This window comes from Hemitrygon akajei, chromosome 14 (assembly GCF_048418815.1).
Source record: "Hemitrygon akajei chromosome 14, sHemAka1.3, whole genome shotgun sequence".
Taxonomy (NCBI): Eukaryota; Metazoa; Chordata; class Chondrichthyes; order Myliobatiformes; family Dasyatidae; genus Hemitrygon; species Hemitrygon akajei.
The window spans coordinates 21,059,412-21,074,433 of record NC_133137.1 but is presented as its reverse complement, the minus strand read 5'-3'; the positions used below and the strand labels follow the sequence as shown (position 1 = coordinate 21,074,433).

The window sequence follows — 15,022 nt, the reverse complement described above, 5'->3', positions numbered from 1 at the left end:
GAAGTAGAACATAGTAACAAGACCAGAGATCCTGCAGATGCAGGAGGAACTCAGCAGATCAGGCAACATCTCAGGAAAGGAATAAAAAGCCCACACTTCAGACTGAGACCCTTTATCGGGACATTCTTTATACTTCTCTATAGATGCTGCCTGACCGGCAGCATTCCTCCAACATTTTGTGTTACATGGTAACAAGAATTGAAGTATTTTTCAAAAATTCTCATTAAAGTTATACCATACAGGCTTTGTTATCCTATACAACAAATGTCCTCTACAGTCCAGAGGAATCACAGGCAGATTATAGGATGAAATCTGCAGTTACTCTCACACCGCCAGAATACACTGCAAAATTGTGGCCATGTGGCCATTTCAATTAACTTATTGGGCTGACATTGACACCCTCCTCCTAATTTCTTTCCACTGGGCTGTTTGTGGAAACAGCCCAATCAATGTCAAAAAGAAAATCACTATTTTGTGCTTCTCCAAAAATAGACAAAGAAATAAGTACTAATAAAATAATAAGGGAAACTGCTGAATACAAATCAAATAGTCAGTACAAAGTATCTGTCCAGATTCTTGGTAGAGAACTGGCACATAACACTTAGTAAATAAAATAGCTTACAGTAAAAAAGAGATCCAAAATTGAGATCTGATAAAAACAAAGTATTTCTTTTAACCAGACTGCTGACTTACCGGTAGTTTTCCTTTTTTCCATAATGGTATATATTCTAAATGCTGACAACACAGACAGAAGATCACCTTGTGAATTGACAGTGAATGCACAACAGAAAACAGGACATATATAGGAGAGAAAAATAAAAATACATAGTTTGTCCAATTTCACCAATTAAGAAAAGGGAACACTAAAATGAGAAAGCTACAGAGAAAAATGATGAAATAAGTATTATTCTCAACAATGCAGTATATTGCTACATACATATCAGAAAGATTTCCAGGAGGCTTGTATTTCAGAATGCCCAGAAGACTAAACATCCGCTTTGCTGTTTGATCTGGAGCTTCCTCGCGTATGTCAATATTATGCTGGCAGAAAAGACAAAAACGTTGTTATTTGATATTAAGTATTATATTTCCAGGATATGTTTAAATTACAGAAACCTTATGGAAACCACAGGTTGTTCACACAGGTTCCGGGTGTAACAGCACAAAGCAACAATAAGTGCAGGAAAACGCAAAAGAGTATGAAAGGTTTCCAGCACAGTAACATTATCAATAACACGCCTCTGTATATATTATGTTAATCCTTTGGCACTTTTGTTCTCGTGAACATTTCAACATACTTGTTAAAATTACAGCAGCTGCATTATACATATATACATACTTTTGGATCAATCTCAGCCAGAACTTCATTGAGAACCTGCAACAATTGCAGTGGCTCCAAGGAATCAAAGGTGATAAGGTTAAAATTCTTCTTGAAGGGCTCTTTATTGAGCTGCTCTACAATGAACTTGATCTGTTCGCTCATTTTAGTTTGTCCTGAAAGAAAACAGAAGTATTTAATTCATACATGATTCAACCCTTTTTGGTATCAAATTGGCTTTTTGCAAACTGTCTAGAATATGACAAACTACAAAGATGCAAGAAAGAGATTTCATTTGCATCAGAAAACTATTTATTTGTAGAAACAGTTCAAATGTTGAAATATAGCACAGCAATATTTTACGGGGGGAAAATTAACCATTAATTCTGTCTCTATCACGTCCCCCTTTGCACAGAGGTTGCCTGAAATGTTTTAAAAATTGCGTCACTAGTGATGATGCACATAAAACTATCCAATTAAGTCAGCAAATAGTAGTCGATATGACTCAGAACATTATGGGTAAAGCTCCCCCCCCCCCCCCCCACCCAACCATTGAACACATCTACAAGGACCACTGCCACAGGAAAGCAGCATCCACCATCCAGGCCATGCCCTCTCTTCCCTCTGCTGCCATCAGGAAGAAGGTACAGGTCCCTCAGAACCAGCACCACCGGGTTCAGAATCAGCTATTACTCCTCAACCACCAGGCTCTTGAACCAGAAGGGATAACTTCACTCCACTTCACCCGCCCTGTCACTGAACTGTTCCCTCAACCTATGGACTCAGTTTCAAGAACTCTTAGTCTTCGTCTCATGTTCTTGATATTTATTGCTTACTTATTAATTATATTTTTATTTTCTTTTGTATTTACAGTCTGTTTTCACATTGGTTATTTGTCCTGATGGGTACAGCCTTTTATTGATTCTACTGTGTTTCTTGTATTTACTGTGATTGTCAGCAAGAAGGTGAACCTCTGGGTTGTATATGGTGACATACAAGTACTTCTGCACTAATTATTTTAACAACTATTTAATAGACATACATATACCTAATGTAACTCAGTTTATTTCCTCTATATTTACTTATGTATTTCATTGTACTGCTGCAATAAAGTTAATTTCATGACATATGGTGGCGATATTAAATCTGATTCTGATAATAAATTTACTTTGAACTTTATACTTTGTCACAAAAACCCACTTGGTAGTCCAGGGATGAAATCCAGCAGGTGAAGATTAAATTCAGGCAGAATTGAAAAGTAAGAAGGCAAAGCATTCCAGTTCACCCTCAGCCTTGAGATACCAGTTCAGCAAAGAAAGTCATCGAAAGAAATTCACCATTTCCTTCAGTACACCGGCACAGCCTTTGACCCACTAAATAAAAGGAGTGTTTGAAAATAAGACCGCAAACCTGACACAAAATTCATGGTCTACCAGGCAGCTATAATCTAGTTCCATATAATACACGTTCCTGAGACTTCAGCCCTCCTTCTTACATCTTAATCACGTCTGTACTTACTTAAAGTCATTATTTTTCATATAGTTAATTAATCTCACACGGATTGAAACTCTAGGGGTTTTAAACAAAATAAATATAGCTTAAAATTTTAGGCTATTGTTGCAAGGAAAAAGAGCTTCTGATATTGGAGGGAGCACATTAATGTAGACAGAAAATCGTCCTTAACTGTATCAGACTGTGACTCGGATTAAATAAATAATATTTTAGCATCAATTAACGACAATGGCTGTTGCCATTTGCGAGCTCACATAATTGTTTTACTTCGACAAGGAATGTTTAAGAATTTCAAATTTATGGTGCAGGCCAACGTCGGACTTCGGCGAAATACCAGGGGTCCTAACAATCTTGACTGAAAAGGCGGGCGGGTCAAAAGAACAGAGAGTTTGAGGATCATCTTTAGAATTGCAAGATCTTGACAGGACAACCATATCTGCCGCTCCTTTACGATGCGCATTAAATATAAACACAACCAGATGCTTTATTGGGTACTTCAGGCCTCCGTTACTAAACGCGTTAACAGCATCGTTTTAATATAACCAAAAGGCTATTAGATTAGATAAAGAAATGTGAGAGGCAACTTACACGCAAATCTTTCGACACGACAACCAAAAACTCTTTGAAACGGAGCCGCTTGGAAACCGTGAGTTGTTAACCGGAAGTAACTTTACAACAAGCGGAAGGAGGTGTAACTAGGCAACGGAAGAAGCTCAGGCTGATGTCTTCTTCTTCCTTGAGTTTTTACGGCAGTTGGCATCCACACTGTTGCATTACTGCCATCTTCAGGATTTACTGTCCATTCACTTGACTATCTTTCCAGTCCCGTCGCCCTTAAAAAGCTAAACAACCATTTCCTCCCCTTGTTGTTTGAATTTCCAGCATCTGCAGATTTCCTCGTATTTCCTCCCCTGATCACTCTCCCCACATTCCAATAAACCTTTAACACTGTTCTCTACCAGTCCTATTTTGCGTAATTGTTGTAGCATTTGTTGTCTTTCCTGTGCAAATTTCCTGCATGAAATCAGGATATGCTCTACTGTTTCAGTCTCCTGACATAGATCGCAAAAACCTGTCGGATGTTTATTTATGATGGCCAGAGTACCATTAAGGTTGCTGTGCCCAATTCTCAGTCTACTTATAATTACTTGCTCCTTCCGCTTTACTCCCCTACTCCTTCCCATATCTACTCTGTTCTGAATTGAATGTAAATGTCTTCCTTTTATTGCTCTATCCCAATGCTGCTGCCACTGTTGATTTATCCTTCTCCACACTATGCTCTTCCCCTCTGATTTTGATAGTTTAATATTGACCTCTACAGATCCTTTTTTGACTGCTGCTTTTGCCAGCTTATCTGCTGTCTCATTTCCCATAATACCCGAATGTGCTGGAACCCACATGAATGTGATATTTTTGCCTTGTCTAGCCGGTCTTGAATTTGTAAACAGGATTTCATAAAGCAGATCCTGGCATCCTCTAGCTGTACCCACCTTAATGTTTGCAAGGGCCAATACAGAATCGCTACATATCACAAAATTACTACAATCAACCTGCTTACTCCATTCTAGTGCTAACAATATGGCAAACATTTCAATTGCATAAACACTCAAGCAATCCGATGTTCTCTTGCTAATTTCCACTTGATAACTTGGCACAACAATTGCAGACCCTGTTACACCCGTTTCTGGATCCTTTGATTCATCCGTAAAAATCTGTACATCTTTTATCTTTACATAACCTATACCTATAATATTCACTGAGTATATCAGCTGTTTTATTACTGCATTTAATCTTAAGCAATTCCAAATCTACAGAGGGATTTTCTAATACCCAGAAAGGTCTGACAGGCCACACCACACTTGGACAAAACTCTTTATCATATACACCCATATCTTTTGCTGTTTGCTCTCCTGTCCAGCCAAAACTTTCTTTTTGTGTCCTTTCCTTCTCCCAGCATGTCTCCAACACCCTTTTTGTAGGATGGCTAGCACCATGCCCCATTAAATTAATCCAGTAATTGGCCTCCAGCTGTTTATGTCGCAGCCCCAATGGTATTTCATTTGCTTCAACTTGGAGTGCACACACTGGGGAAATTCTAACCGCTCCCAAGCACACCCTTAGAGCCCGAGCTTGCACAATATCCAGTTCCGCTAACACAGATTTTGCTGCTGACCCGTATACAATACTTCCACAATCTAATCTTGATCTTACTAATGCTACATCAATATACTTCAGTGATGCAAAACCAGCACCCCATTCCAAACCAGCAAGACACCTCATGACATTTATCACATTTTTACATTTAGCAACTACTTATCTAACATGTTCTCTCCATGTTAATCTCAAGTCAAAGTGCACTCCCAAAAACCGAAAACTTTCAACTCTCTCCAGGTTACTTCCATACAGAGTCAGATTAAGTCCCCTGAGCTTTTTCCTTGTAAAGAACATGGTTTTTGTCTTCTCCACTGAAAATTTAACACCCCACTTCGTCCCCCACTCTTCAACTTGATTAATTCCACCTTGCATTTTCATAACTATATGTTCAATATTTCTTCCTCTTTTCCACAAAGCCCCGTCATCTGCAAACAATGACCTCCCCACTTCCGTTGGTATATTTACGAATATATCATTTATCAAAATGGAGAATAAAGTTGGACTCACTACACTCCCCTGAGGCGTCCCGTTTTCTACAACATACTGGCTTCATAACCCTGATCCTATCTTCACCTGAATAGTTCTCCCATTTAAAAAGTCCTTGACCCAATTGAACATTGCCCCCCCGATTCCCATTAACTGCAGCTTGATTAGGAGCCCCTCCTTCCATAACATATCATAAGCTTTCTCAACATCAAAAAAAACTGCAACCACTGTCTCTTTATTTACTTGTGCTTTTCTTATTTCATCCTCTAGACACACCACTGGATCCATAATATTCCTTCCTTTCCTGAACCCGCTTTGATATGTAGCCACTATACCTCTACTTTCCAGAAAGTACACTAACCTCATTTATCATACATTCCATAAGTTTACATATATGAGACATCAAGGCAATTGGCCTGTAATTTCCTGGCCTGCTGGTATCTTTTCCAGGTTTCCTTATTGGAATAATTATGGCCTCTTTCCAGCTCCCTGGTATTCTCCCTTCATCCCAGACTTTGTTATACAGAAGCAGTAGTTTCTTCAGACTTCCTTCACTCAGGTGTTTTATCATACTATAGCATATTTCATCTTTACCTGGTGCAGTCTTTCCTGTTCTATCTAGTGCCTTTCTTAATTCTCCCATGCTGAAAGGGACATCTTGCACACCATCAAGGTTAGTTTTCCTACATAAAGCCTCCATATTTTCAGCTTTTGTTCTCTCTCTACCTCTTCTTCCCTTCTCAGACAAATTATCAGAACTATGTACCATAACAAAAGTACTTGCCAACAACTCTGCCTTTTCCTTATTTATTACTGCAATCACATTTCCATCCACCAGAACTGGGTACGTCCACTCTCTCCTGTCCCCTCCCATCCTTTTTATCACCCCCCACACCTCTCCTACTTGGGTTGTGTTTCGGATTGAATCACAATTCTTTTTCCAGTGCGTCCTTTTAGCATGTCTTATTGTCCTCCTTACTACTGCCTGAGCTTGTTTGCACTGAATCATATGTTGGAAGTTATGAGTTATTTTAACCAATTTAAAAGCCTTATTTCTATTTCTCACTGCTTCCTTACAATTATCATCCCACCATGGCATTACTCTCTTCTTTGTTCCTCCTTTACTTTTAGGAATGGATTCTAATGCAGCTGATGTTATACCTTGTTTTAATATGCTGTCAAGTGTTTCTATGTCCATCTCATCACTGACCTGACTTAGATATCTATCACTTTTTTCCAGAAACTTCTCCCAATTGGCTTTCTCAAGGATCCATTTCCCACCTGTATTCTCTGTGACCAACGAGAGTTCCTTCTTGGTACACTAACCACTCACATACTGATGCAATAGAGTTTGATACTAATGTAAGATCAAGCACAGATTCTTTACCTGTATTAACATCATTTCTAGTATTCCTGCCATCATTTAGGCACACTAAATACTTCTCATCTGGCAGCTCCTCTATTACTTGACCATTGATGTCTGTTCTGTCACTCCCCCATAATACATTATGGCCATTAAAATCACCACACCAAACAACATTACTACTATTCTGCCCTTCTATCTCCTCAAGCATGTTTAACTCTAGCTTTTTGCATGGATTATAATAATTCACAATCACCAACTCTTTCCTTTCAGCCCATACTTTTACTACCACATACTCTTGTTCACTTCCTAAACCTAGTATTCTATAAGGAACACCTTGCTTTACATAAGTTGCACATCCTCCTCCTCCCGCCTTTCTCCTGTCTCGCCTTACTGCCTCACAACCATATAAAACAAAATCTAAATTAGGATTTAACCAGGTCTCCTGGATACACACAACATCTGGCTTTTCTCTTCTACTAGCTATAAACTGCTTGAAATCTTGTCCATTACTAATCAGGCTTCTTGCATTCCATTAAGGAAGTAGCATTATTAGTAATATCAACCCACACTTACTGTCTCTTGACTTGACTGTACCCTGAGTTCATCATTTACCTCTTCTCAGTTTAATCCTATCATACCCAAATGGTGCTCTGCAGCTTTCACAATAATCTGAATCCTTTCAGTTTTAGATTTGATCTCACAAGTTGCATTTACCACTCCTGCTACAAAGGTCACCAATTTCTTCTTCTCTATCCATGCATTCTTCTTATCTTGCCTTTCTTTAGCTGCCACTTGCTCTTTGCTACATCCTCCCTCATTCATTTTCTTCTGTCCTGCCTCAGCATATCAGACTTTTTCCTTCACCCTTATCTTCTGCACCTCCACCTCTTATTTCACCATTTCACATCCCCAGTATGCTACACTATGGTTACCTCCACAATTACAGCACCTTGGTCCCACTCCCTCTCCACATTTTCCGTATGCATGTTCCCCACCACACCTTGCACATCTTCTCTTTCCTTTGCACACTTTGGCCACATGCCCAAACTCCCGGCAATTGAAACACCTCATAGGTTTTGGTACATATTCTCTTACATTGTATCTCAGAAATCCAAAATATAACTCCTTTGGAGGCACCTTATCCTCAAATTCTACCAGAACAGTTTCAGTCTCCCTTTCCTCTGCTCCCCTTGTCATTCTTTTCACACTCTTCACTGAACTATTCCTCACCCTTAAGTTCTCCACTAGCTCCTTCAGATTAACAGTGAGGGGAACCTCAGAGATCACCCCCTTGCAACCACTGACCCTTTGTGCTCCAACTCTTACAACCCTGGACACTTTGACTTTCCCAACATTAGTCACCTTCATTGCCTTCTCCATCTGCTCTTTAGTTTTACATCCTGTCAGCAGGTTTCCATCTCCTAAAGTTCTCGCATGTCTCACTTCCCCTACTTGCCCTCTGATGATTTTTGTTAGATTAAGTGGATTGATTTTCTTTACTCCCCCCTTCCCCCTCAAATCTTAGGTTAGCTCGGGCCCTTCTCAACTTCTCTTCCCTCATTTTCCGATCCACCTACACTCGACCCACCTCCTTCCTTTCTCTTCCGACCCATCACCTTCCTATTCTTAGTCCCTCTCCCCACCTCTTCCCACTCAAACTCCGTGCTGCTGCTGTCACCATCAGTCTCCCTCCCGCCATCCTATCGGAGTTTGCAAGGAACCGTGTACGAATATCGTTCCGGACGTCCCACAGAATGTCCGCCACAACACCCAGCAGTTCCTCAGCCCCGAGTCCAGCCACCTCTCCGGCAGCCAGCCTCAGGCCGATGTCCCAAGGACGTACTTAATTAATACAGTTTATGTGGCTTCCGCTGTCTCTGCGCGGCAGTTTTATGGGCAAAAATGGGCAAGAGGAGACTAGTTTGCTGCTTTGAAAATAAGAAGTGATAAACACTGTGAAACGAAGATTACTATCTATTCTATAAAGAGGCAATATACCATGTTGTGCAGTACGAGGTCAAAAGGCAGAAAATTCGTTAGAACCTACGGAAGGGTGATAATACAATTAATATAAGTAAAATAATGGATTATTAGAACGAACGAGCAAAAAATATACAAAAAAACATAAAGCAGGGACGTGTTCAAGTATGTAAAAGAGATCAGTGAAGAAGTTGGTCCATAGAGTATTAGAATGCGGAATTAGTAATGGGAAGGAAGGAAAGAGCAAGAGAACGAATATTTCGTTATCGTGACACAAAACAGTTATCACTTTTCAATAGAAGTGGAAGTCCAGTACGGGAGATGGAGAAATTTGGCTTAAACCACTTTGTTATCGCTAGGGGAAAGATATTGGGCAAACTTACAGGACCGCAACAGAGTTTCAGGGGGGTGGGAAGCAGGGTGTCAGAACAGATAGTGGAGAGATTGTGAAGACAGATGTTGTTAAGACCTCAAAGTCAGGAATCAAAATGTTGAGCATGTCCCGAGTCGCCTATATTCCAATGCAGGAAGTGTGGTAGGAAAAGCAGCCGAGACCAGGGCATAGATCACATGGAATTATGATATTATAGCCCAGGAGGGGCAGGGCTGGGAGCTCGATATCCGGGCTTCCATTGTTTTAGACGCGACAGAGCGAGAGGGGTTAAAGGAGGGACTAGCCAGGGAAAATGTCACGGTAGTGCTCAGTCAAGACAGACTGGTTAACTTGTCTAGTGAGGCGTTATAGGCGGAAATGAGGAATAAGAAAGGTATGACGACTTTAATGGGGTCTATATTACAGACCGCCCAACAGTCCGCGGTCTTTAGAGGAACAAATCTGTAGAGAATGCAGGTTGTTGCAAGAAACCTAAGGTTGTTATAGCAGGCGATTTTAACTTTCCACATATTGACTGGGACGTCCATACTGTAAAAGGACTAGACGGGATAGAGTTTATCAAATGTATTCCGGAAATTTTCCTTAATCAGTTCGTAGAAATCCCAAGGAGAGAGTGGGAGATTCTTGATCTGCTATTAGGGAATGAGGCAGGGCAGGTGACAGGAGTTTGTGTAGGGGGACACCTTTCATCTGGTGGTAGTAATGCCATTAATTTCAAAGTAAATATGCAAAAGTATAGTCGGTGGGTTGAGACTCTAAATTGGAATAAAGGTCAATTTTGATGGCATCAGGAAGGATCTGACGAGTGTGGACAGGGCAGCTTCTTTCTGACAAAGGTGTACTTGGTAAGTGGGAAGCCTTCAAAAATGAAATCTTGGGAGTATAAAGCTTGAATGCGTCTGTCAGAGTAACATAACGGAGTAAAGATAACAGGCTTAGGGAAGGCAAACACGAGGAAATCAGCAGATGCTGGAAATTCAAGCAACACACACAAAATGCTGGTGGAACGCAGCAGGCCAGGCAGCCTCTATAGGGAGAAGCACTGTCGACAGGTTTAGGGAACATTGGTTTTTACGAGATATTTGGGCCTTGATTAAGAAACAAAAGAAGATGCATAGCAGGTGAAGTCGGGTAGGAAAAAATTAGGAACTTATGGAGTGTAAGAAATGCAAGAGAATGCTTAAGAAAGAAATCAGGAAGGCTTAAAAAAGGCATGAGGTTGACCTAACAGACAAGGTGAAGGAGAATTCTGAGAGATTCTACAGATATGTTAAGAGCAAAAAGATTGCAAAGGACAATATTGGTCCTCTGGGAGATCAGAGTGGTAATCCATGTGTGGAGACAAAAAAGATAGGGGAGTAATTAAATGGATTTTTTTTACATCTGTATTTACTCAGGAAGGAAACACAGAGTCTATAGAAGTGAGGCAAAGCAGCATCAATTCATGGACTCTATACAGATTATACAGGAGGAGGTGTTTGCTGTCTTGAGCCAAATTAGGATGGATAAATCACCAGGGCCTGATGAAGTGTTCCCTCGTATCATATGGGAGGTAAGTGCAGAAATTTCAGGGGCCCTAGCAGAGATATTTATATCATCCTTAGTGACAGATGAGGTGTGAGAGGATTGGAGGACAGCCTCTTCCGCTGTTTAAGAAAGGCTCCAAAAATGAACCAGGAAATTACAGGCCAGTGAGTCCGACATCAGTTATTGGAAGGTATTCGAAGGGACCAGCTATGTGAGTATTTGGATAGACAAGGACTGATTAGGGAAGGTCAGCATGGCTTTGTGCATGGTAGGTCATGTCTAACCGATTTCATTGAGTTTTCTTGGAAGTTACCAGGAAACTTGATGAAGACAAGGCAGTGGATGTTGTCTACATGGGCTTCAGTAAGGCATTGGACAAGGCTCCACGTGGCGACAAAGGTTCAGTCCTCAGCATTCAGGATGAGGTAGTAAATTGGATCAGACATTGGCTTTGTGGGAGAAGCTGGAGAATGGTAGTAGATGGTTGCCTCTCTGACTGGAGGCCTGTGCGTAATGGAGTACCACAGGGATTGATGCTGTGTCCATTGTGGTTTGTCATCTACAGCATGTCAATGATCTAGATTAACTGGATCAGCAAATTTGCAGATGACACCGAGATTGAGGATGGAGTGGTCAGCAAGGAAGACCTTGCGGAAGCATCTGGACCAGCTGGGAAAATGGGCTGAAAGTGGCAGATGGGTTTTGAAACTGACAAGTGTGAGGTGTTGCACTTCGGTAGGGCCAACCAGAGTAAGCCTTCCGCAGTGAAGAGTCGGGCACTGAGGAGTGCGGTAGAACAAAGGAATCTGAGAATACAGGTCCATCATTCATTGAAACTGGCATCATAGGTCAATAGGGTCATAAAGAAAGCTTTGGGCACATTGGCCTTCATAAATCAAAGTACTGAGTACAGGAGATAGATGTTATGCTGATGTTGTATAGGACATTGGTGAGACCTAATTTTGAGTACTGTGTGCAGATTTAGTCACCTACCAACAGGAAAGATGGAAATAAGGTTGAAAGAGTCCAGAGATGTTTCCTGGGCTGGAGGACCTGAGTTATAAGGAAAGTTTTAACAGGTTAAGTCTTTATTCCTTAGAATGTAGAAGATTGAGGGGAGATTTGATAGATGATTTCAAAATTATGAGAAGTATAGATAGGGCAAGCAGTCTTTTTCCACTGAGGTTGGCTGGGACTACAACTAGAGGTCATGGGTTAAGGGTGAAAGGTGAAATGTTTAAGGGGAAAATGAGGAGAAATTTCTTTACTCAGAGGGTCGTGAGCATGGAATGAGCTGGCAGCGCAAGTGGTGCATGCAAACTCAATTTCAATGATTAAAGAGAAGTTTGGATAGGTACATGGATGGTAGGGGTATGGAGGGCTATTGTTCGGGTGCAGGTCAAGACAACTAGGCAGTTTAAATTGTTTGGCATGGACTCGATGGGCTGAAGGGCCTGCTTCTGTTCTGTATGACTCAAAGCTGACTGTTCTTTTGAAGTGATGCTCTGTATCCAAGGATATTGTAAAAAAAAGTGACTGGAAATACAGTGAACACATAGGTTGTGATCAGTCAAAACTCTCTAGATTTTGAAAAAGATTGTCTGGCACAAAAATAGAGTTAGAAAAAATAAATCCTTTTCTGGGTGACAAACTATAGCTTTAGAAGGGCCACAGGATTGGTTCTGTGTCTTCAATTATTTACAATCTACTTTGATGATTTATATATAGGGACTGAGTGTATTATAGACTCCATTGTTACAATATAGATGGGGAAACAATCGGTGGAGATGATGTAAGTAGTCTATAAATTGAGTAGGTAAGTATTTGGTGGATAGAATACGAATACAATAAGAAATGGGTGTGTAATTTGAATAAGTCTCCATTATTGTATTCAAATTATCTTGTGTGTGTGTGGGAAAAAAACAATATCCTAACTGTTTGTCATACCTACATGCTATGGGCTTACAGGGACACATTGAAATCTGTCACTGAAATCATGATGGCACCATCCATTTTGAAAGACCTTCCCTATTTGACATATGCTCTCTTCTCATTACTACCATCAGGGAGCAGTTCTGGGAGACAAAGACCCACACCCAATGTTTGAGGGACAATTTCTTCCCCTCTGCTCAGATTTCTGAATGGTCCAGGAAATCATGAACACTACCTTGCTATTTGCCTTCTTTAGTTATTATTGTAATTTGTAGTCGTTAGTGATGCCTGCACTGTACTGCTGCCACAAAACAAGTTTCACAGCTTATGTCAGTGACAATAACCCGGATTCTGATTCTGTCAAAGCCAACATTATTCCATCCTTCACCACAAAAGAGAACACTCCATTTTTTCCTCTACTAAAATGGATGACCTTCTACTTTTCCTTATTTTCTGCCATGTGCTTGTCTGTGTCCATTCTCTCAGCTTATCCCTGCCTCCTTGCATTCCCTTCACAGTCAATCTAGTTTCATGTAATTAGCGAACCTGGATATATTACACTCAATCCTATCATTGAAGTCATTCATAAGCAGTGTAAGCTGGCTGGTGGGGTAGTGGAATCTGCACCGGGCTTCAAGGGGAGTGGCCCCAGGTTCGAATCCGGCCGCCTCCTGCACGCTTTCCATCCGTGCTGGCAACCCTCCCTTTCTCTTGTCGAGCTAGCAGCTTGGCCTTGTAAACAACAATGCTAAAGAAACAAGAAGGTTGCTGCCCAATGCACCACAAAGTGCAAAGAGGAACAAAAATAAAGAGTGTAAGTAGCTGGTCCCCAGCTCCAATCCTTCTGGCACCCCACTGGCTACAGCCCAATTAATTCATATTCTAAGCTGATTTTGTTGAATTAACTAGTGTTCAATCTAGTCTTATATATTGCTGTCAGTATCACACTTAAAGCAAGATATATTACATTGTTCTTATATTATTAATTGCTATTTTTAATTTCATTGTCTTAATCACAGTATCGGTAAAAGCAATCATAGTATTCAAGGCCCCAAACAGTTCTTCCAGGTGAGGCAGCTCTTCAGCTGCGAATCTGCTGGGATCGTCTATTGTGGCCGGTGCTCCCGCTGCGGACTCCTCTATGTTGGTGAGGCACACCGCAAAACGAGGGACCACTTCGTCATTCACCTCCACACCCTCCGGCCACAAGCGGGACGTTCCAGTCGCCAAACATTTTAACTTCCATTCCCATTCCCGTTCTAGTGTGTCACTCCATGGCCTCCTCTTGTGCCAAGATGAAGCCACCCTCAGGGTGGAGGAGCAACACCTTATATACCACCTGGGTAACCTCCAACCTGAAGGCATGAATATTGACTTCTCCTTCCAGTGAACAAATTCCTCCCCCTCCCCCCCACTTCACTTCTTCTCACCTGGGTCCTCTCCTCCTTCCCTTTCTCCTAATGTCCACTCTTCTCCCCTGTTAGATTCCTTCTTCTCCAGTCCTTGACCCTTCCCTGCCCACCTGGCTTCACCTATGACCTTCCAGCTAGCCTCTTTTCCCCTCCCCCACCTTTTTGTCCTGGTATCTTCCCCCTTCCTTCTCAGTCCCGAAGAAGGGTCTCCCCCCCAAACGTTGACTGTTGACTCTTTTCCATAGGGTTCCTCCAGCATTTTGTGAGTTTTGCTTTGGTTAAACTAAGTTGCCGGGTGACAGTGCAGGGCCTGGTAACGCAAAACACGAAACATCTGAAAATCAGAAAATGTTGGAAACATTCTGCAGTTCAGGCAGTATCTGCGTAAGGAGAGACGGAAAGGTTTCCATAGATGCTGCCTCCAAAGCTGAGCACTTGCAGCGAAACTTGTTTTTATTTTTGGATAAAATCTCTTGTTTTCTACAGCGTTTGCGGTTCAGGAAAACTGACTGATTTCCGCGAGACTTAGTGGGTGTTACATGAAGGATTTAAAGGGATCCAGGGCACCACTGCTCAATACAAGAGGACGTGGCTCTAAGGTAAGGGGAGGAAAGTTCAAGGGGGATATTAGAGGAAGGTTTCTTTTACTCAGAGAGTGGTTGGTGCATGGAATGCACTGCCTGAGTCAGTGGTGGAGGCAGATACACTAGTGAAATTTAAGAGAGGTATATGGAGGAATTTAAGGTGGGGGGGGGGTTATATGGAAGGCAGGGTTTAAGGGTCGGCACAAGATTGTGGGCCGAAGGGCCTGTACTGTGCTGTACTGTTCTATGTTCTAAAATTTGAGCTGTTGCTGATGGCTCAGTGAGAAACGAAATAATGTAATCACATGATAAATAGTTCCGTTCAGTGAGAAGTACTTAAGACAGTCGTTTGACGGA

At 41.4% G+C, this 15,022-nt stretch overlaps 1 protein-coding gene across 1 annotated transcript in view; it reads right to left on the bottom strand.

Annotated features, from left to right (window-relative positions):
* Nucleotides 1-3,511, bottom strand: part of ift81 (intraflagellar transport 81 homolog) — a 71,737-nt gene extending 68,226 nt beyond the window's left edge. The window contains exons 1-3 of the mRNA XM_073065617.1: nucleotides 3,419-3,511; nucleotides 1,340-1,494; nucleotides 938-1,041 (exon numbers count right to left, since the gene is read on the bottom strand). Coding sequence (XP_072921718.1) covers nucleotides 938-1,041; nucleotides 1,340-1,483 — 248 coding nt within the window. The 5' untranslated portion in view covers nucleotides 1,484-1,494; nucleotides 3,419-3,511. The remainder of the gene's footprint in view (nucleotides 1-937; nucleotides 1,042-1,339; nucleotides 1,495-3,418) is intronic.
* Between the last annotated feature and the right edge of the window lie 11,511 nt (nucleotides 3,512-15,022).